General features: G+C 42.5%; 2 protein-coding genes across 2 annotated transcripts in view; one reads left to right on the top strand and one right to left on the bottom strand.

Moving 5' to 3' along the window:
• LOC311127011 (serine/threonine-protein kinase ULK4-like) overlaps nt 1-1,829 on the top strand; it is a gene marked incomplete at its 5' end in the record, with an annotated part of 141,822 nt that extends 139,993 nt beyond the window's left edge. The window contains 1 exon segment of the mRNA XM_084158746.1: nt 700-1,829. Coding sequence (XP_084014872.1) covers nt 700-763 — 64 coding nt within the window. The 3' untranslated portion in view covers nt 764-1,829.
• LOC311127012 (catenin beta-1) lies at nt 1,079-11,547 on the bottom strand. The gene is made up of 16 exons (XM_084158747.1): nt 11,396-11,547; nt 7,287-7,337; nt 6,922-7,146; nt 6,491-6,744; nt 6,095-6,333; nt 5,588-5,789; nt 5,289-5,433; nt 5,052-5,155; nt 4,306-4,644; nt 3,961-4,119; nt 3,687-3,806; nt 3,437-3,587; nt 3,049-3,170; nt 2,612-2,672; nt 1,998-2,222; nt 1,079-1,827 (listed from the first exon to the last, which is right to left on the bottom strand). The coding sequence occupies exons 2-15, from the start codon at nt 7,297-7,299 to the stop codon at nt 2,014-2,016; spliced, it is 2,343 nt and encodes a 780-aa protein (XP_084014873.1). The 5' UTR covers nt 7,300-7,337; nt 11,396-11,547; the 3' UTR covers nt 1,079-1,827; nt 1,998-2,013.
• Between the last annotated feature and the right edge of the window lie 8,237 nt (nt 11,548-19,784).

The following is a 19,784-nucleotide window of genomic DNA, read 5'->3' as shown; positions in this document are numbered from 1 at the left end:
CTTTTGTTTGTAAACACACTATATAGCCTCAAAACATGGTTAAAACTATAATTTTGATATCATAGGTGGTAAATCCTTGCATCCATAGCTCAGTCTATGAATTTGAGTGATTACAATTCCAGCCCCATCCCTCAGCTTTTTACCGAACCAGGGGTGGGGAGGCTGCTTTGTTTCAGCTGCTGATCGCCGCTTTAACAGAATGTTGTAGTGTGACAGCCAGGAGAGGACTGGAGGTGCATCATTTGTTTAAAGAAAACATATGGACATAACTCAGGACTCTTATTGGGCAAGTCAGTCATCCAGTGGTCATGCTAATCAAAGGCTAAGATTTAGTGAATGAGTCAACTACTACAAGTAGCCAAATTAAAACCAGTCCTTTAGAAGATGGGAGAAATGAGAAAGCTTTATCGTGGAGACAGAGAGAAGTGTTGGAAATAGCAGACAAATACAGTACCGGTAATTACTAGGAAAAATTGAGTTTACTCTTGTAGCCTATATTCAATTTATTTATCAAGGCCTAATTCTTCACAATTGAGTGCTCTGATTAAAATTAACAGGAATGAGTTTAATGCCTTTTAAAATCCTTGTCAGCCAGTTGAGGGCCAACTGGCTCATGTAATGGTTGTGAGGGAGAGAAGAACAGCTGAGGGAGGAGAAGAGGTCTTCACCAGATCTGTCCATTGCCTCATCTCTTCCCAGGTCCCATGCCGATGTTGCCGTGGTTTCACTGACAGCTGAGATCCTGACAGGGATTGGCTTCTAGAATGTCGATTCATCAGCAACAGGGGATTGGATTCTAGAAGGACCATGATTCACTTCAGTAATCAGCAACATCAACCGTGGCCCTATTATGGTGCCTTGTTTTGAAATTATATAGCTTTTATTTCTAATAAAACCATTTAATCCCTTGTGGTTTTGCTTTCCATGCTAATATTTCACTGTACAATAGTTTAGATTAACAGGCCATCGTACATTGTCTAATTTTAGAGTATAAACAAAAAGGACACATTTGCACCCATGTAGCCTAACGAACTGTTACCTGAGAACTAGTCGGTTCCATAAACCACCAAGACAGCACTGAAATTAAAGTCCATTTTTATTGTTTAGCCATGTCATGACCATGTCTCCAATAAGCACAGCAGGCTACAATAATTAGGGATTATTTTCACCTCCTTGAACAGCTATCAACTAAAAGACAGATAAAATAATAAAATAAAAAATAATCCACTGCCCCCTCCCCCACAGACCCTTTGGAACAGTTGTGACACTACAAACAGTGCACAATTAAAGCAAGAAAATATTTGGACCATTTCCAATTCTTGGTTTTATACAAAAGCTACACAATGTTACACTTGATCCAAATACAATTCAACTGATTAGTGTTCTACACCATAACTTGATCATTTTAATTGGAGCATTACCACTATAACTTAACACTACGAGAGAGACTTAAAATGGATACAAATTACTGCAAAAAAGAGATGAGTATAATAACGCAAGCTATATCAGTACCGTTACAGAGACTGAAGAAGAATCATACAAAATAAAATGTAAAAAAATACAGACGAGGGTTTTAAATTCCATCTTTAGATCCACTCTTGAGCGTCATTTTCTTCGAGTAACCCACTCCAGGAATTCCATTAACGCAGTTTTAACTCCCACAAAAGACCAGAACAAAGTTTTACTTCCACTCCACGTGTTCCCACAGGAAACTCAGCTTTTAGTAATGTGTCAGGCACTTTCTGAGATACTAGCCCACTTTCAAAACCTCCCAGCAACTTCTCCAGCCAAATCACAATGCAGGTTCATTCAGATCAGACGATACACCTGGAGAAGCGGAGAGGCACCAGCATTACTATGGGACCACACAGCATGAGGAAAAGCTAGAAGATTAGAGCTAGAAACTTCACACCCACATTAGTAGAAGTCCAAGCATGCACCAGCCTGTAATCCCCAAACACACAGCCGTGGTGCCTAGTCTTAACAGAGCTCCTTACCTAAAAAGTAGTCTATTTACAGGTCAGTATCAAACCAAGCCAACTGATTGCTGTCGCCTGGGGGCAGCCCGTCAATCAGGTCTTGGGCGTGGCCCAGGTCAGGCAGCCCGTCGACTGGGTATTCGGGGCCGGGGTGGTGGGCGCCCATGTCATGGTCCATCATGGAGTCCATGCCCATGGAGTCCTGCCCATATCCCCCAGAGTGGAAGGAGCGGTAGCTAGGGTCTGCCAATGGAAGTGATGGGGGGGAAGGGGAAGCATACACACTTGTTAGAGAGCAGATTAACACAAGCACCACACAGTAGTAGGATCAAAACAACCAATCAGAATCCTCAGCATCTCAGTCAATCACAGTTCAAATCCAGACAAAGCCACTAATTATTCATGGTTTCCAATCCAAACTACTCGGTCTGCAATCTAAAGCAGACTGCTGTGCTGCTGACCAGTTGCAAGCTTTAGCTAACTAGCACACTGGGCCTGGCAGGGAGTTAGTGTTGGGGTGGACTGGGCCTGGCAGGGAGTTAGTGTTGGGGTGGACTGGGACTGGAGGAGCCCAGGTGCAGGCTGAGAGCTGCAGACCAGGACAGTACTAGGCATCATGAGACAGTGCTTACCTTCCTGACGGTAGCCCAGGGCATCTCCCTGAGCTCCGATGTCCAGGCCCAGATCTCCAGTCTAGAGAGAGAAGGAAACAGAACACAAGATCAGGAACGAGGGTCACATCAGTGGACAGTAATCACTAAGGTGTTCTGCCCAGAAGTTGTGTCATGGGACAAACACTTCCTTAGTAAATACAGGGCTCTTGGCTCCAGATCCAGGCACATTTTTAATACTTTAAAGTTATTTTAAAGCATGACACTTCAAGTAATTTGCCATGGCTCCCCAGCGTCTCCCAGGCTGCTTCCCTTCATAGTGCACGACTTTTGACCACAGACCTATGGGCCGTGGTGAAAAGTAGTGAACTATATAGGGAATCGGGCACCATTTGAGACACACCCCAGTGTGTGATGGCAGCAGATAGAAGTGATTAAACAGCCGCAGTACTATGTACCTCATTCCAGGTCATAGGCTCCGTCCTGAACAGGGAGCTGGTGAGCTCCACAGACAGGCGCTTCTTATAGTCCTGGGGCTTGTCTTCAGACATACGGAACAGAACAGCAGCAGCATAGGTAGCTGAGGACAGAACAGAGAAACATGGTTGAGTGGTCTCCCGTAAGACAACCATCCATAGAAAGTCATGCACCAACGGCTAGCTAGACAGATCCTTCTGGACAGAGGCCTAAACCATAGATGTTCTAGAATTCACTTGATGTCATAGACCTGCATAGCTCTAGAATGGCAGCCATTTCTATGTATTTCTGAGGGCTAAATCATCCATAAGATAGCTCTGAGGAGCCAACGAATGAGAGATGGTTGTGGACCGAGGCCTGTTAACTCACCCACGCCCTCGTTCCTGGAGTGGAGCAGCTCTGTGAGGGGAGCGGTGGCACCCTCAGCCTCGATGGCCTCCGCTGCCTCCTTGTCCTGGGCCAACTCACACAGAACTCCTGCAGCCACACGCTGAATGTTCTCAATGGGAGAGTACAACAGCTGCAGCAACAAGAGGGGAGGAAGTCAAGTTTTTTTTTTTTTCTTTACAAATTCTGTAGTTGTGGGTAGGAGTAGAGTTAAGTTGGTTAGTGGTCTTACCTGGACAAAGAGTGGAATGGTGTTGAGTCCTCTGATGACAATTCTGTTGTGAACATCTCTAGCCAGGATGTGCAGAGCTCCAGTACAGCCCTCCACGATCTCCTCCATACGAACTCCCTCCTGTGGTGCAGGACAACCGTTAGTTCAGAGACACTACAGAGCGCATTGGAGTAAACCTCTGTGTGCTTATTGGGAGACAGGTGGAGTTGCACTGTGTAGAGGTGTGCATCAAATCATTACCACTTTGTGGCATTTCATTTTCAGTGCGTCTTACCACAAACTGCTGCTGGGTGCCTCCCATGGAGGTGCGTCTCTGAGTGTCCTGGTGGGCTCTGACCAGCAGCTGCACCAGTCTGGGGATGGCTCCCTGCTCACGCAGAGGGGCGTGGTTGGCTGGACACAGAGCCAGGTTACGGATCAGACCCACTGTGGCCTGGAAGGAAAGCGAGGAGGAGATCACATTAACACCACTTCAATTAAATACACAAGTAGACAGGCTGTTATTTCCAAGTCGGGGAACTCAGTCTACAGACAACAATATTATTCTGCTAACTTACACTGGTGTGGAAACTGAAATGTTGATTAAATTGGCCACATCCCCATTTTCATAAATAATTACCTTGATGAGAGGCCAGTGGGAGGGGGGGTGCAGCAGCTTGACCACCACAGGCAGGCCGTAGTGCAGCCGCACGGCATTCTGGGCCATCTCGGCGTCCTGGTGGCGGCTGGTGAGGTGGCGCAGGGCGCAGATGGCCGGCTCGGTGATGTCCTCGCGGTCTCCGGCACGCAGCACGGTACGGACCAGTGCCTCGATTCCGCCAACCTGGCACACCATCATCTTGTTCTTGTAGTTGTTGCAGGTGAGGTTGGACAGGATGCCGGCGGCACACGTCACCACGTTGATGTCGTCAGAGCCCAGGAGCTGGACCAGGGTCCCCAGCAGACCTTCCATACCCTCCTGTTAGAGCAAAGGAACACAGAGGAATGTCACAACCAGACCAACACACACCCAGCTAACCACCAGACAGCCTTCCACTGCGTGCTCCTTTTCAGAGAGATGCTTACACTAATTCCTCTTCTTCAGGTGGGTTTAACGCTTTACTTTAATGAGCCTTTAGTAAGTCAGCTGAACATAAGGGTAAGATGAGCTGGGCTGTAGATGAAGTTGGCTCTGACTAGCCATAGCGCCAACACAGAAAGGCAGGAATGACTACTTTTACCTGCATCACATCTACTTCAGCTAAGGTCGTCTTCTCCATGGAAAAAGGCAGGGAGACAGAAAGAGAGCTCTTATGTAGGAAGAATTCAGGAAGGAAAGGTGTAGGAAAGAGGAACAGAGGTGTGCTAGTGGGGACGGGTCCTCACCTGTTTGGTGGCAGCGTCTGACAGGTTCCTGAGGGTCCACAGGCAGTTCTGGACCAGTCTCTGACTGGGGTCTGTGAGGTGAAGCCCAAGGGCCTGCATACCACCTGGTGAAACACACATTAGCCTTTAGCCCAGCTCGCTGGGAGTATCAATGGAGAGTTAACTGAACTAACGTGAGCAAGATAAAATGTACTGAGGCAGAATCAATAAAAAAGGTCAATAAGAGGAAGTACATACCAGCCTCTACGATGGCAGGCTTGTTGCTGGAGCAAACAGAGAGCACTTTGAGAACTCTACTGGTAGTCCACAACAGCTTCTCGTATGTGTAGGTCCTCATGATGTTGACCAGGGCCTGGGGCCCGCCACTGGCCAGGATGATAAGCTGGAGGGACAGAGAGTAGCATCAAAGATGCTTAAAATACACCAAGATGGATCACAATCAACGCCTAAATTAGGGGACGGAGCGAAGCATCAAATATGTATAATACCCAAGAGATCAGTAAATGAAAAGAATTAAAAATCAGGAAGTTCCTTACCTTGCTTTCTTGGTTGCCGTAGGCAAGGATCTGAAGACAATCAGTTGTGATGGCGAGGAATTTGACATTTGTCTTGTTGAGCAAGGCCACCATTTTCTGCAGGCCTCCGGCCAGGCGCACGGCCATCTTGGCGCCCTCCTGGTGGAGCAGCAGGTTGTGTAGGGTGGTGATGGCGTAGAACAGCACCGAGTCCACTGGGGACCTGAGGAGACAGAGTTTTAAAGACAACACCAAACTACATGGCAGCAGGGACTAGCAAAAACATGTCACTGTCTTAGAAGTACTTTAAGTTGGAAGGTACCAAAGGTTAACTGAAAACACAGGGAGGTAGCTGTAGTGACACCAATTCAGAGAAACAATCTAAAGAAAATCAGGGGTGTTTGAGGGGGAACTGTTAGAGCAGAGTTTCCCCAACTCAGTCCTCGTGACCCCAAATCCATCTTAAAAACACAACTTCCTTAACACTCAAGACAGATTAGGTTACAGTCCAAGGGCTGACCGACATACCCGAGCATTTTGACGAGGGCGGGGATGCCCCCTGACTTGAAGATGGCCAGCAGACCCTCTCTGTGGTGGGACAGGTTGTGCAGGGTGCCGGCGGTGCAGCGGGCCGTTTCCACATCGTTGGTGTTCTGCATGGTGCGCACGATTGCCGACACCATCTGGGGGGAGCGCATGATGGCGTGGCGGCTAGCCTCCTTCTTGGACAGCTGGTGCACCATCACTGCAGCCTTGTTCACCACCACCTGGAGGAATGGAAGAGGTCAGGCCAGAACTCTATACAAGACCACAACACAGAACTCTATGGAGAGACTAGAACATAGAACTGAACACCAATAGGTTAGGTGCATTTCCTAGTTGGTTGGGGACCAAAGCGGGCCGGTTGTGGTTAGCTATATGCACCTGGTCCTCATCGTTGAGTAGTTTGGTCAGCTCGGGGATGGCGCGCGTGGCCAGCTCGGCATCATCCTGGTAATTGATGAGGTTCACCACGGCGTGCTTCAGCATCTGAGAGGGCTCAGCCAGCCGCTGCACATTGGTGGGGTGGGCCCCATCGAACTGGGTGGAGGGGAGCTGCATGCCCTCGTCCAGGGTCTCTGGGAACATGGCCGCACGCACCCTCTGGGCTCTGGTCATGGCATACTGCCCGTCAATGTCTGGAGAAAGAAAGAGGGGTTAGGTCAGAGCCACTTCTCTAAAATGGTGGCCAGATTCCTCTAAAGAGGAATTGTCAGTAGAATGAAGCGCTAACTACTATCTATTTACTTCATACCATGTGACATGTTCAAAATCCCAATCAAGCATTCCCATGGTATTGTAGTGTCATTTCATACCTGCCACTTGGTCTTGTGTGAAGGACTGAGAGAAGCCCTGCTCCCACTCGTACAGCACCTGGTTGTCCACATCCTCCTCCTCTGGGTTGCCCTTCCCACTCAGGGAGGGGGCGGTGGTGGTTGCCCCAGAGTGGATACCAGAGTCCAGGTACGACTGCTGCTGCCAGTGGCTCACTGCAGCCTTCCGATCAGGCTCCATTGTCATGTCCAGCTCCATCAGATCAGCTAGACGTTAGAAAATAAACACCAGCATTAGGCTACCTGGAGGCAGTTCAACCAAAGAGGAAAACCATCTGGAATTAAAATCAGGGGAAGCGATGTTTAAGTTATTCTAAAAGGAAGGAGTCTAAAAACAGAATACTTACACTGGGAAGCCATGTTACTTTCAAAAACCACAGCCTGCACAGCTTCCAGATCTGAAAGTAACAGAACAGCAGAGTTCATTCATACAGTCATTTCCACCTCATGCCAAAAACAAATACAGCACAAAGCAACCTTTTCATTGGACCAGCTAAATTCCAGCGTAGGGAAAAAACAGAATCAGGGCTGCATTACCTAGACATCAAATGTACTGCTAACGTGGAGGATACATGTATGAAGCGCTAACTTGGCGGCAAAACTAATGGAGGCCAAATAAAAAAAACGTAGTGGGGAATAGGAGAGGAATTGAATGGGGGGGCTTCAAAGGGACCGCAACAAAAAAATATGGCAGATTGGTAGCACACATCCCCTATCATGATCCTCAAAAACAAAAATATGGCAAGTACAGTCCCATGGAGTAATAAATAAGAATTCCAAAGAGACTGTTCTGCTATAGACTAGGCCTATATTCTGGGTTCTAGAGGAGCAAATCAAATCAAGCTTTATTTATACAGCACATTGCAGACATGGAATGCAACGCAATGTACTTTTACAGGGGGGAAATAAAAATATGTTTCAGCCCCCCTCAGGTTCAGCCCCACTGCCAGGTAGACAGGGAGGGGACAGGAGAGGCTGACATTGCGTATGGGAGGGCTGGTAACTGCCATCTGGCTCATTCGCCAGGCCATCATAACAAAGACTTCATATTGTTATAATAATAATAATAATAAAGCCATTTAGCAGACGCTTTTATCCAAAGCGACTTACAGTCATGCGTGCATAATTTTTTTTTGTGTATGGGTGGTCCCGGGGATCGAACCCACTACCTTTGGCGTTACAAGCGCCGTGCTCTACCAGCTGAGCTACAGACGACCACCCAATGATGTCTTATAAACGTGACTTAGATTTTCTGCTGAGAGAATCATGTTTTTAGGATAGCTAGCCATTACATTTTACACACCATGGACAAACCCAGTCACTGGATTAGTGGTAAAAAAAAATTGTTAAGAGGATTTTGATAATAGCTCCATTATAAATGACTGACGCAAAAAATAGCCTATCGCTTCACAACAAATCTATGGACCCCTCAACCATTCAATCCAACATGATCCCTCAGACAGGTCGTATGCAAAACCAGGGCCGTGACAATACCCGTATCATGATACTCGTTAGTATCGTGGCAAGGAAACAAAAAACAAAGCAGATTCAACATTTAGGAAAACAGCCCTAATGTCATTTGTCTCCCCAAGCTATAGCAAACAATATTTTACATACAATGGGTTTTTAAAGGACCGAAGACTTGTCTGCTTCGTGTTATTTGCCATGGGATTCTTGTTGTTGCAATACTGGTATCCTCCCAGCCCTACAAAACACCCTGCTACAGCATTAGCAGGACACAAGGCAGAGATACAATCACAACTTAGTGTGTTTTCGTTTATACAAGTGTAATGAATTCCATTCAAATGATTGAGTCATTTTACCCCCAGTATCACCAGACCCTCTGGTGGGGAAGTTAAAATCAACATGCAGAGCAGTAGCTACACTGACTGGGCTCCTCTTGTATAGAACAGAAGGAGTTTCTGGAGTCAAATGGGTAGACAGACAGGCAGAGGTTGCTCTGCTCACTACCCCATTTGGGTCATTATCAGAACTCAGCAGACAATGAGAGTCAGGTTAATAAACTGCAGCACACCAATCAACATCCAAAACACTCCCTGGCAATTCAATCTGATTTATTCCATTTAAACTGTAAAGAGCAGTATGAATCACAGAGAGTAAGAGGCTGCACTTTTAAAAAGGGGCGATGAGACACTTGTCCTCGTCATCATACCTATAATGTTTAATAGTCACTCTTGCACAGCTTCTATGGAGATTATTCAGCACATCCGCTTGGAATGCATGCAGTAAAAGTCTAGTAGGCAAAATGGCAGACAACATGTGGTGGAGGGAGTCTGACTCAAAACACTACTATATTGGCCTGGGATAGACACACTGGGACTTAAAGCTCCATTTAAAAGGACATGGATTCCTAGAGCACCAGAAGATAGCAATTGAGAAATTCAGCCGAGGACAGTTAAATATAACATATGAACATGGCTGTTCAACAAGACTACCAGTCAGAGAAAGCTTGGTAGCTGCTGTATTGTGAGTTGAATTTCAGACCATTTCTCCCCCTCAGACAGAGCAATGTGCATGGTCAGCAGTCACAGCTCTACTAGCTCCTGGTACACCGTTTGGCCAACTGTGCATACTACCATGGCCAAATTGTCTAGAGCCTTTAGCCATTCAATTACAGCTAAGGTTTTAACTAAACACCCACCAATAAAGAGGATTTTAATTCAAATACATGACAATGTCAAACAAGACCCATCCTGTCTCAGAAAACAAGTATTGTTTACTGTATTAGGCTACTACTCGTCATTTACTAGTAGAATCCAAGCAAATGGACTGGAACAGTTGCTACGAATTTAACAGTTTCTCTGAATTTGACTTGAGACAACAATAACATTACTTGGTTTCTTAACTGCGCTAGACATGTAACCACTCATGGATCATGCCCTTGTGGTCTGAGCTACTATCCTCAAGTGCAAACAAAATGAGGTTGTTGTGTCGATAAATACCAGCATCAGTCTTCTGTAAAAGTTGGAGAAAAAGTACGGCATCAAATTCTAAAACCTCAATTTCATTCTAAACAACGGGACTCTCAAAAACAATGAATTCACAGAGGCATGTGGCATACCTTGCTCAATACCGAAGTTTCGATAGCCAACGCTTGTTCATCAAAAAGAGGTTACTGTGATTTAGCAAGCCACCAAACCTCCAGGAAAGTATGCAAATGTTAGTGGGTAGATGAATCACGGAAAATATCCGTGGCAACGTTATTGTATTGTCACTATTTTGTAGCAAACATACGTTACAACGTCGAAGCCAAAAACAGTATGTACGTTTTCCAAGTAGCAAATCACCTCCAAGGTGAAATTATCATTTGCAGGTGTGGTGAGAGGATCCCGATTTTAAAAAACGTAGTTGGGTTCTTTGTGGGGTATTTCCGGAGTAGTTCCGCTGTGTTTCCCTAGATATCCGTGGCAAGTAGAAAACTATTCCACCAGCGAGCTAGCTCCCCACCCCCACATACAACCAAGTCCACTTCAGCCTGCCCGAATTTCCGATTAGCAACAACATACACTCAAATTTCAGTCAAGCTCCTCCTCAACATCCTCTCAAATCACAACGGCGAAGGAATTTGTCAGTCTTTGTTTAAATTGACGACCAGTAAAAAAGTTTACCCAGTTCCTAAAACAAAACTTAATTTATTGATAGCAAAGTCACGTCTGACGAAATTAAACAAAATATTTGCTGACTTTGCTAATGTTAGCTAACACATCCACTTAAAGTTACAATGGGCATTTCACATTGAATTTACCTTACTTTATTTACAGTCAAATCAGTTGAAGTTAATGTTGGACGTGGGATAGTGGGGATAGTGTTTGCGCTATTACCATCCATTTCGACATAACTAGCTACACTAGCAATGGAACCATTTATCTAGCTAGCCAGCAAACGTCAACTGCTTGATTGGAAATTGTTTTTCTCCCCTCATTAATCTTAGCTAGCTACCTTGCTAACGTAACTTACATATCTGCCAGTTCATAAAGTCACAGGGCAAAACGTTCTACAGCCAGCTGTATGAATAGTTATTAACTAGCCAGTTGTTTCTCACGACCACTAACATGAGTCCGAGCGCTGGAATGTTGACCTAACTAGCTAGCCTCGTTTACGGCAACTAGCAAAGGCTAGCTAGCGGACTAGCGGGGAGTGTCCGGGCCATGGCGCAGACTACTATCCACATAGCTAGCTGGCTAAAACGTTAGAAAGGAATTCAATTAGTTTCTACTAAAATCATATTTTCTGTGAATTCCAATCAATTCTGTACGACTAGTTGTCGTGATCGTGATGCACTGATAGGCGGTGGCAAGCAATGTGAATTTGGACTGCGGAAAACATTTGCCTACAAACTAGCTAACTTAGCTAGCTAACCACCAAATACAACGCAAAACATTTGATGTTAAATCCAAATAAATATGAAAATAGATTATTTAACGAAGATGCCTACCCTTGTCAAAAGCCACAAATCCGTCTCCTTGCGTTTAGGTGGATAAAACCAACGCCTCGTGGGAAAAAAAAATACGTTAAAAATAAAATCACCAGCGAATCCTTCGACTACCCCCTCAGCAGTCAAGGAACAACTTGGCTACTGCTGTTGAATCACTGGGTTTAAGATGGCGTCGCACTGTAATGGACCGAATTACAATTCTTGTGGCAACTATATCCTGCCGCATGTACGAATAAAATAGATACCATTTCATGGTCTTTATCAAATTATCAAAGTGATGTCCATTTTATATATATGTATATTAGAAACAGTCTTAAAACAACTTCATACAACTACAATGTATTGTATTTCATAAAAAGAAAGAACAAATCGACATTAGATCCCGATCATAAAATCGGCGTATGAATCCAGATGGTATGAAGTTCCGGCAGTGTACCTTCTCCATAAATTAGGATGAAGACCAGGAATGCATCTATGGATTGGACTGCAGTTCTTCAATGGGCATCACATCATTCTCAAAAAATTGCAGTACTTCTGCAAGGAGTCTTGAAACGGACAGCTTATTGTTTCAACTGAATTTACTAAAGAGACATTCACAATGGTATACAAAAAACTTTCTCAGAGGCATTTAGTTATACTGCATATCTGAAAATAGCTTCTCTCTAGCCTAGGCTATGGTACTGCACTGCTCAGAATATATTGAGGGTATTTGGAATGTAGTGTGTAGAAACTGTTACTTTTTCAAAACGATTCACCTGATTCCATATAATGTTGCAACAGTCATGATGGTTTTATGATCACCTTGATTTCCTTTTTATTTTTTCCACAACATTGTGTCATGTTTATCTAGTACTGAATACTTTATCATACAGATTTAGTATACCTGAATATCCCTTTGTGAATAACATCCTAGAAGATTAATATTCCACACAAGGAAGCTGCAATCAGAAATGAATATGGCAGTGCAATATATACTGACAAAAATATAAACACAACAATTTCAAAGATTTTACTGAGTTACAGTTCATAGAAGGAAATCAGTCCATTGAAATAAATTCATTAGGCCCTAATCTATGGATTTCACATGACTGGGCAGGGGCGCAGCCATGTGTGGGCCTGGGAGGGAATAGGCCCATCCACTTGGGAGCCAGGTCCACCCACTGGGGAGCCAGGCCCAGCCAATCAGAATTAGTTTTCCCCACAAAAGGGCTTTATTACAGACATAAATACTTATTAATATGCCACACCTGTCAGGTGGATGGATTATCTTGGCAAAAGAGAAATGCTCACTAACAGGGATGTAAACAAATTTGTGCACAACATTTGAGAGAAAAAAGCTTTTTGTGCATATGGACAATTTCTGGGATCTTTTATTTCAGCTCATGAAAAATGGAACCAACACTTTACATGTTGCATTTATATTTTTGTTCAGTATTGATAAGAGATGCCTAATACTGTATGTATGTCACAGTCAGCATGGGTTTGTTACGGTTTAATCATTGATGTATTATATGGTTGGGGTCAATTCCATTTCAATGCAATCAATTCTAATATAGTCTAATATATATATATATATATATATATATATATATATATATATATATATATATATATAAATTAGACTCATATCTGAAATGATTTTCAAAAATGGACAATAAAATTAATTAATTACCTTCACACAAGGAATGAGTTGTTAATTGCATCTCTCTGCAAAATATGGCCATCAAGGCGATACTGAAGACTTTCTTACCAAAACTTCAATGGTCAGGAGGACTCCTGTCCAAAAATAAAGCAGGGTCTCAGAGTTGACTGGCAGCAGAGGTTTGCCAGTTGTGACCTCAAATGCTGGGCCTTTGTCACTACTTTAATGAGTGTAGTACTCACCTGACCAAAGAACCTCTCTCTTATAGATAACCTTCAGGTGACATCATCATGTGGACACAGAGATTCGTTTCACATCTTTATTTACAATATTGTTTTTAAGGGAATTGTATTGGCTGGAATATATAATGAACACTAGGCCTAGATGTAACATGCCAATGATCTTTCATACAAAAATATTACTAGAATTACATCAATAATAAATTACATTAGTTCCCAAAAAATTTCTGTAGATTTGTTTTGACCTTAATACATTCTGATGAACAGTCAGGGTGTAAACATTAAGAAATGATATTCAGCATCCAAGTCAATGTGCAATGTCTGAATGGATAACAATACATTATTGTAAATGTAGACTCCAAGGCAAAACAATTATATTGAAGGCCCAATGCAGCCGTTTTTATATCAATATCAAATAATTTATGGGTAATAATTAAGTACCTTATTGTATTAGATTTCCATTCAAATGGACCAAAACAGCTTTTTAGCAAAAAACTATTTCTCAAGCAAGAAATTTGCTAGGACTTTATGGGAGTGGTCTGAGTGGGGAGGGGAAAACTGAAAACAAGCTGTTATTGGCAGAGAGGTTTGGAACTCTCTTTGTTATTGGTCTATTAAACAATTTACCGCATGGTTACTTCACTGGGCCTTAAAGAAAATAATTACATTTAATATAGAAATAAAACAATTCAAAATAACTGTTACTGTGAAACCCACTGATAAATCAGAAATAGACAAAGTGCATATATGTAAATTACTATGATAATAAGTACATAACACATAGATTTTCAGATCCACAATAGGAATCTACAGAAATGTACATATTTCTGAAAACAGTAGCTCTTCGGAAAAAAAAGGTGCATACTATGATTATTGATCAAATTATCCAATGACAAAAGAGGCATTGTCAAGCCCTCAACTGGTTCTATGTGGTTTGTGGGCGTTACATTGACAAAACACTCATAATGGAGGATGGAATTTCAGAGAAATACCACTGACACCAGTCTGATTTGAATTGGTTGTGTTGAAATCTAAGGCGATGATATAGGAAAATGTAATGTGTGTAAGAACAAATATACAGTAACATAATAATACTTGTTGGGCAAGATTCAATCATGACCGTATTGCATATTGTGAGAAATGTGCACTATGGGAAAAAATATAACTATTGTTCCTGCACCCTTTATTTTAGTTTAAATTATCTATATTTTGTATTACCAGATTATCAAGACTACTTGAAATGTGATTTTCAATGCTACATGAATACTGAGATATTTCATTTGAATTCCTTCCCATAATAGTACATTGGTTTAAATCACACACACACACACACACACACACACACACACACACACACACACACGCAGTGCAGATTCATCAGGCCTTTTGCATGGATGGGAATCACTACGCCTAATTTTAAGCACACATTCTCCCCGCTGAAGGAAAGAGTCAATGCACCAATAATAAACATAGAGACAATGATTACATATGCAAAGCCTGTTCCCTCTCAATGGGTTCACATGTACTGGGGAAGTCACAGGTCTCAGTCACTGCCAGGAGGGTTTACGAAAGGCTGGGGTTACTCATCGTGCTCTATTGTGATTGGTTACATAAGGTTGTGTGTGTGTGTGTGTGTGTGTGTGTGTGTGTGTGTGTGTGTGTGTGTGTGTGTGTGTGTGTGTGTGTGTGTGCGTGCATGTGTGTGTCTGTGAGAAAGTGAGAGAGAGCAAGAGAGAGAGAAACAATACCCGGATGGAAGAGAAAGCATTTGCTCCCTTGGGAAGCTGCTGGAATTGATGCTGTATGCTGAGGGGAGGGTCTCCTTTCTTCCCCTGTGAAAGGAGGGGGCACTCTAAACCCACTTGTGTGCTCATAGGATTGTGTCCCCTGACCTCTACTCAGCCAAAGGTCCTGATCCTACATCCTGGCAGAGACAATAGTAATAGGTGCAAGGCAAGGTGAGCCACCAGGGCCCCTGGGTTCCTCTGTAACATGTCGACACGAGGGGGACACAATCCATTTCTACCTGTCCTTACTCCTAATAATGTTGAAATAAGAGTTCACGTTCAACAAATACAGCATATATCATTATAATCCACCAGGGCCCTGGGTTCCTCTGTTCACAGTGGCAATAGACAGACATAGGGAGGGCACTGGCATACTACTAGACACTTCTACCTGTCCTGTTACAGGGTTGAGATATAGATATATAGATATAGGGGGGTTTCATGTCCTAGTTGAGAACAATGGGTCAAGCCGTTCACACAACAAATACAGCTTATAACATTACAATCCATTAACGTCTTTGTTGTACTGCATTGCCGACCTACAATTACAATTTCCTCCAAAAAAACGATTTTAAAATAAATACTGCTAGCAATGGGTAGTTACTGTTTTTAATAGTATGAAGTTCCAACGTGTTAAATAATTCAATGTATAAATGTTTAATAGAGTAGTAAGAATCGGTGGAAAGGTCGTTGGAGCAACTTGCCAGGAACCCCTCAGTGTCATCTACAAAAAAAGAGTGCTGAAGAAAGGGGGAACAAATAGCCTTTGACTTAACACACTGAATTACTAGTATAGCCCCCTACCCTCCCCCTACCCTCCAGGCAGGTATACACACTGAATGACCAGTATAGCCCCCTACCCTCCAGGCAGGTATACACACTGAATGACCAGTATAGCCCCCTACCCTCCAGGCAGGTATACACACTGAATGACCAGTATAGCCCCCTACCCTCCAGGCAGGTATACACACTGAATGACCAGTATAGCCCCCTACCCTCCAGGCAGGTATACACACTGAATGACCAGTATAGCCCCCTACCCTCCAGGCAGGTATACACACTGAATGACCAGTATAGCCCCCTACCCTCCAGGCAGGTATACACACTGAATGACCAGTATAGCCCCCTACCCTCCAGGCAGGTATACACACTGAATGACCAGTATAGCCCCCTACCCTCCAGGCAGGTATACACACTGAATGACCAGTATAGCCCCCTACCCTCCAGGCAGGTATACACACTGAATGACCAGTATAGCCCCCTACCCTCCAGGCAGGTATACACACTGAATGACCAGTATAGCCCCCTACCCTCCAGGCAGGTATACACACTGAATGACCAGTATAGCCCCCTACCCTCCAGGCAGGTATACACACTGAATGACCAGTATAGCCCCCTACCCTCCAGGCAGGTATACACACTGAATTACTAGTATAGCCCCCTACCCTCCAGGCAGGTATACAGCTCTCCCATATAAACCTAAGAGAGCAGCTTCTAATTTTGTGCCAACGTCAATCAAACTTCTCAACTCTTGAAGTATTTATTTATTTGTATTGTAAATATATATATAATATACATATAGCCTGTATTTGTATTTGTATTTATTAGGGATCCCCATTCGCAGCAGCTACTCTTCCTGGGGTCCAAACATATTAAAGCAATTACAATACATATCAAACAAAAGATAAAACAGTACATCATATAACATTATTACACCACCACATATCTACAATACAAAATGTATAATACCACCATACAACAATATTACAATGTACGTGTGTGTAGAGTGTGTGTGTCTGTACCTGTGTGTGATAACATATTACGCTTCCAATCCTTTATACTGAACATGTTTTGTGTTCTATGTTGTTATGTGTCTTCTATATAGCAATACGTCACCACACATGAAGTTCCCTCTCAGGAAATACAAGTTATTATGAATTTGAGTTTGAGCAATAAGATTTATATAGGGCCTTCAATGTCTTAGTGCAGTATGTCTTGAATAAATATTGAAATATTTACACTACCTAATGGATGTGTACGTCATTATACTTACTGTACCATTAATTACATAAACGTAACGTTTGGATTGCCACCGTTTGGTTGTGCCATCACTAGCCGGCTCCCACCCGGTTACTCAACCATGCACCTTAGAGGCTGCTGCCCCATATACATAGACATGGAATCACTGGTCACTTTAATAATGGAACACTAGTCACTTTAATAATGTTTACATACTGCTTTACTCATTTCATATGTATATACTGTATTCTACTATATTTTAGTCAATGCTACTCCGACATTGCTCGTCCTAATATTTATATATTTCTTAATTCCATTATTTTACTTTTAGATGTGTGTGTATTGTTGTGAATTGTTAGATACTACTGCACTGTTGGAGCTAGGAACACAAGCATTTCGCTACACCCGCAATAACATCTGCTAAATATGTGTATGTGACCGATAAAATGTGATTCGATTTTTGATTCGATTTTAATAATAGAGCTATGTTCAGGAAATACATGTTATTTTCCTTCTTCTGGAGACAGAAATACTGAGGGCACAATTGAATGGAACCTGTATAGTTATTTTTCCCCATGGTCAAATAAAAATACAGAATGGTTTAGAGTGACTAGCTATACCTCCTCTCACTCCTCTAACTCCTCTCAGTGGCACAAATACCCCTAAAATATGTAGGGGGAAATAGTTAAGTATATATTTGATTAAACATACTATTCTTGTGATTTAGTCTATTGTTCTAAATCTGATGAAAATAAAAAGACTACAACAGTATTAGCAAGACATAAATGCAATGTATCTGCCAGTACCAATACACATGTACCTGGTAATAAATGGGTAATATTCACTTCTACTATATAATCCTGCCTGTGTAAGTAGAAATACAAGCAACATATTCAAGGTCATCAACATAATATCAAATACAGTTAAATATGATGTAATTCTTCTGAATAGCCAACCCTTTTCAGAGTTAGTGTTTTACTATACTACTAGCGCAAAGTGTCACTTCTGACAACTCAGATGCAAACGTCTCTACAAATATCCTTTCTTTGTAAAGCTGCTTAGACAACAATGTCAGACTAGCCGACGGCCCCTTTTGTGTATTGAACCTCATTGTTAGGCTCAAAACCACGGCTTAAAGTGTTGGTCATCCATCCCTACGACATGAGTCTGTTCTGTCGTTAGCCCGACTGACGCCCTGCAAAGACTCAATAACAAACAAATCTGTGCACAAATGTCTTAACCTGTGAAGAATTACATTTTCATTTACATTTACATTTTAGTCATTTAGCAGACGCTCTTATCCAGAGCGACTTACAGTTAGTGCATACATTATTTTTTTCATACCCCCTGTGGGAATCGAACACACAACCCTGGTGTTGCAAACACCATGTTCTATCAACTGAGCTACATCCCTGTCGGCCATTCCCTCCCCTACCCTGGACGACGCTGGGCCAATTCTGCGCCGCCCCATGGGTCTCCCGGTCGCGGCCGGCTACAACAGAGCCTGGATTCGAACCAGGATCTCTAGTGGCACAGCTTGCACTGCGATGCAGTGCCTTAGACCACTGCGCCACTCGGGAGAAGAGAGATAGTTCATCACACCAGCCTCAACTCTACAGTATGTACCAGAATACTATAAAGATATTGATATCTGTAAGTATTCTTAGACATGCATTTCTGTTTCTAGGGAAACTGTGGATGGAAATGCAGTAAAATGGCCAAGTCGCTGTGTCTTTATCACATTAGATCAACCCTGAAAACAGAAAGAAAAGGCATGATAAATGTACCTGTTACAGACAAAGATATCTAACACTAATCTTTCTATCCATTATCAGAATGAAAGAGGAGAAATGTTAAGATAACACACATTTAAATACATATATCTGTGTGCAAAATAACAACTATTAATTTGTAGAATTTTACTGTGTAGACTTGACTTTTTAGATCAAATATATTGGTTAAATGGCACTCAAATGACCATATTGCAATTATTCAGTTTATGCAAGGTCAAGCAGTGGAAAGTAATATGGTCTGCTGATCTTTTTAGTATTGATATGAATTAACGTTGTAGAATTTGCAATACAATACATTTCTTCCACAGGTCACTCTGTCTAACATATTATTATGACAACAACATGTAATAAGAAATAAACAATTGATAAATAAAGGGACTCAATTCAATCGAACACACTTTGCATCATTAAGGCAGTAGCCCTATAGCTATTTTTCTCATGGTGAAATAAAAATAAAATCACAATGATTTTGGTTGCTGTAAAAACCAATTACCAGGTCACAGTATACATGGTTCTCTATTCCAGAGAAAGGAGTGTAGACACGGCTAATAGTATAGAAACTAAGACCCTGTGTAAACATTGCTATGGTGGGTTTCATTGAATTCCAGCCGTGTTAAAATTGAAAATATATTGCATTTTGCAATTGTGGCGTATTGAAAGAGGATACATTTTCCTATCTCTTAAAAGCAAATTCTACGTTTATTCCCTCTAATGTGTAACATAATTGAATGTCCTCTAATGCAACGACAATTCAGTTTTGCAATTCCCTTACTATTGTTAATAGGATATGCCTATCTCTCTGACTGAAAAATAACCCATACTCTGAGACACAATCACTAGCCCATGGCATATTTAACAGATATGCAGAACTAAAATGTGTTTCCTGTTTAGTAAAGCGGTGATTAATGA

Source organism: Coregonus lavaretus (genome assembly GCF_964263955.1).
Source record: "Coregonus lavaretus genome assembly, chromosome: 3".
In the NCBI taxonomy this organism is placed as follows: Eukaryota; Metazoa; Chordata; class Actinopteri; order Salmoniformes; family Salmonidae; genus Coregonus; species Coregonus lavaretus.
Note: the sequence above shows the minus strand (reverse complement) of the source record. Positions and strands in the feature narration are given on the sequence as shown.

What these genes read in the sequence shown, in the direction of transcription:
- LOC311127012 (XM_084158747.1), bottom strand. An exon ending in GCCTGCCATCGTAGAGGCTG is followed by an intron (nt 5,156 to 5,288) that starts GTATGTACTTCC and finishes GTGTTTCACCAG; the next exon opens with GTGGTATGCAGGCCCTTGGG. An exon ending in GCACCCAGCAGCAGTTTGTG is followed by an intron (nt 3,807 to 3,960) that starts GTAAGACGCACT and finishes CCTGCACCACAG; the next exon opens with GAGGGAGTTCGTATGGAGGA.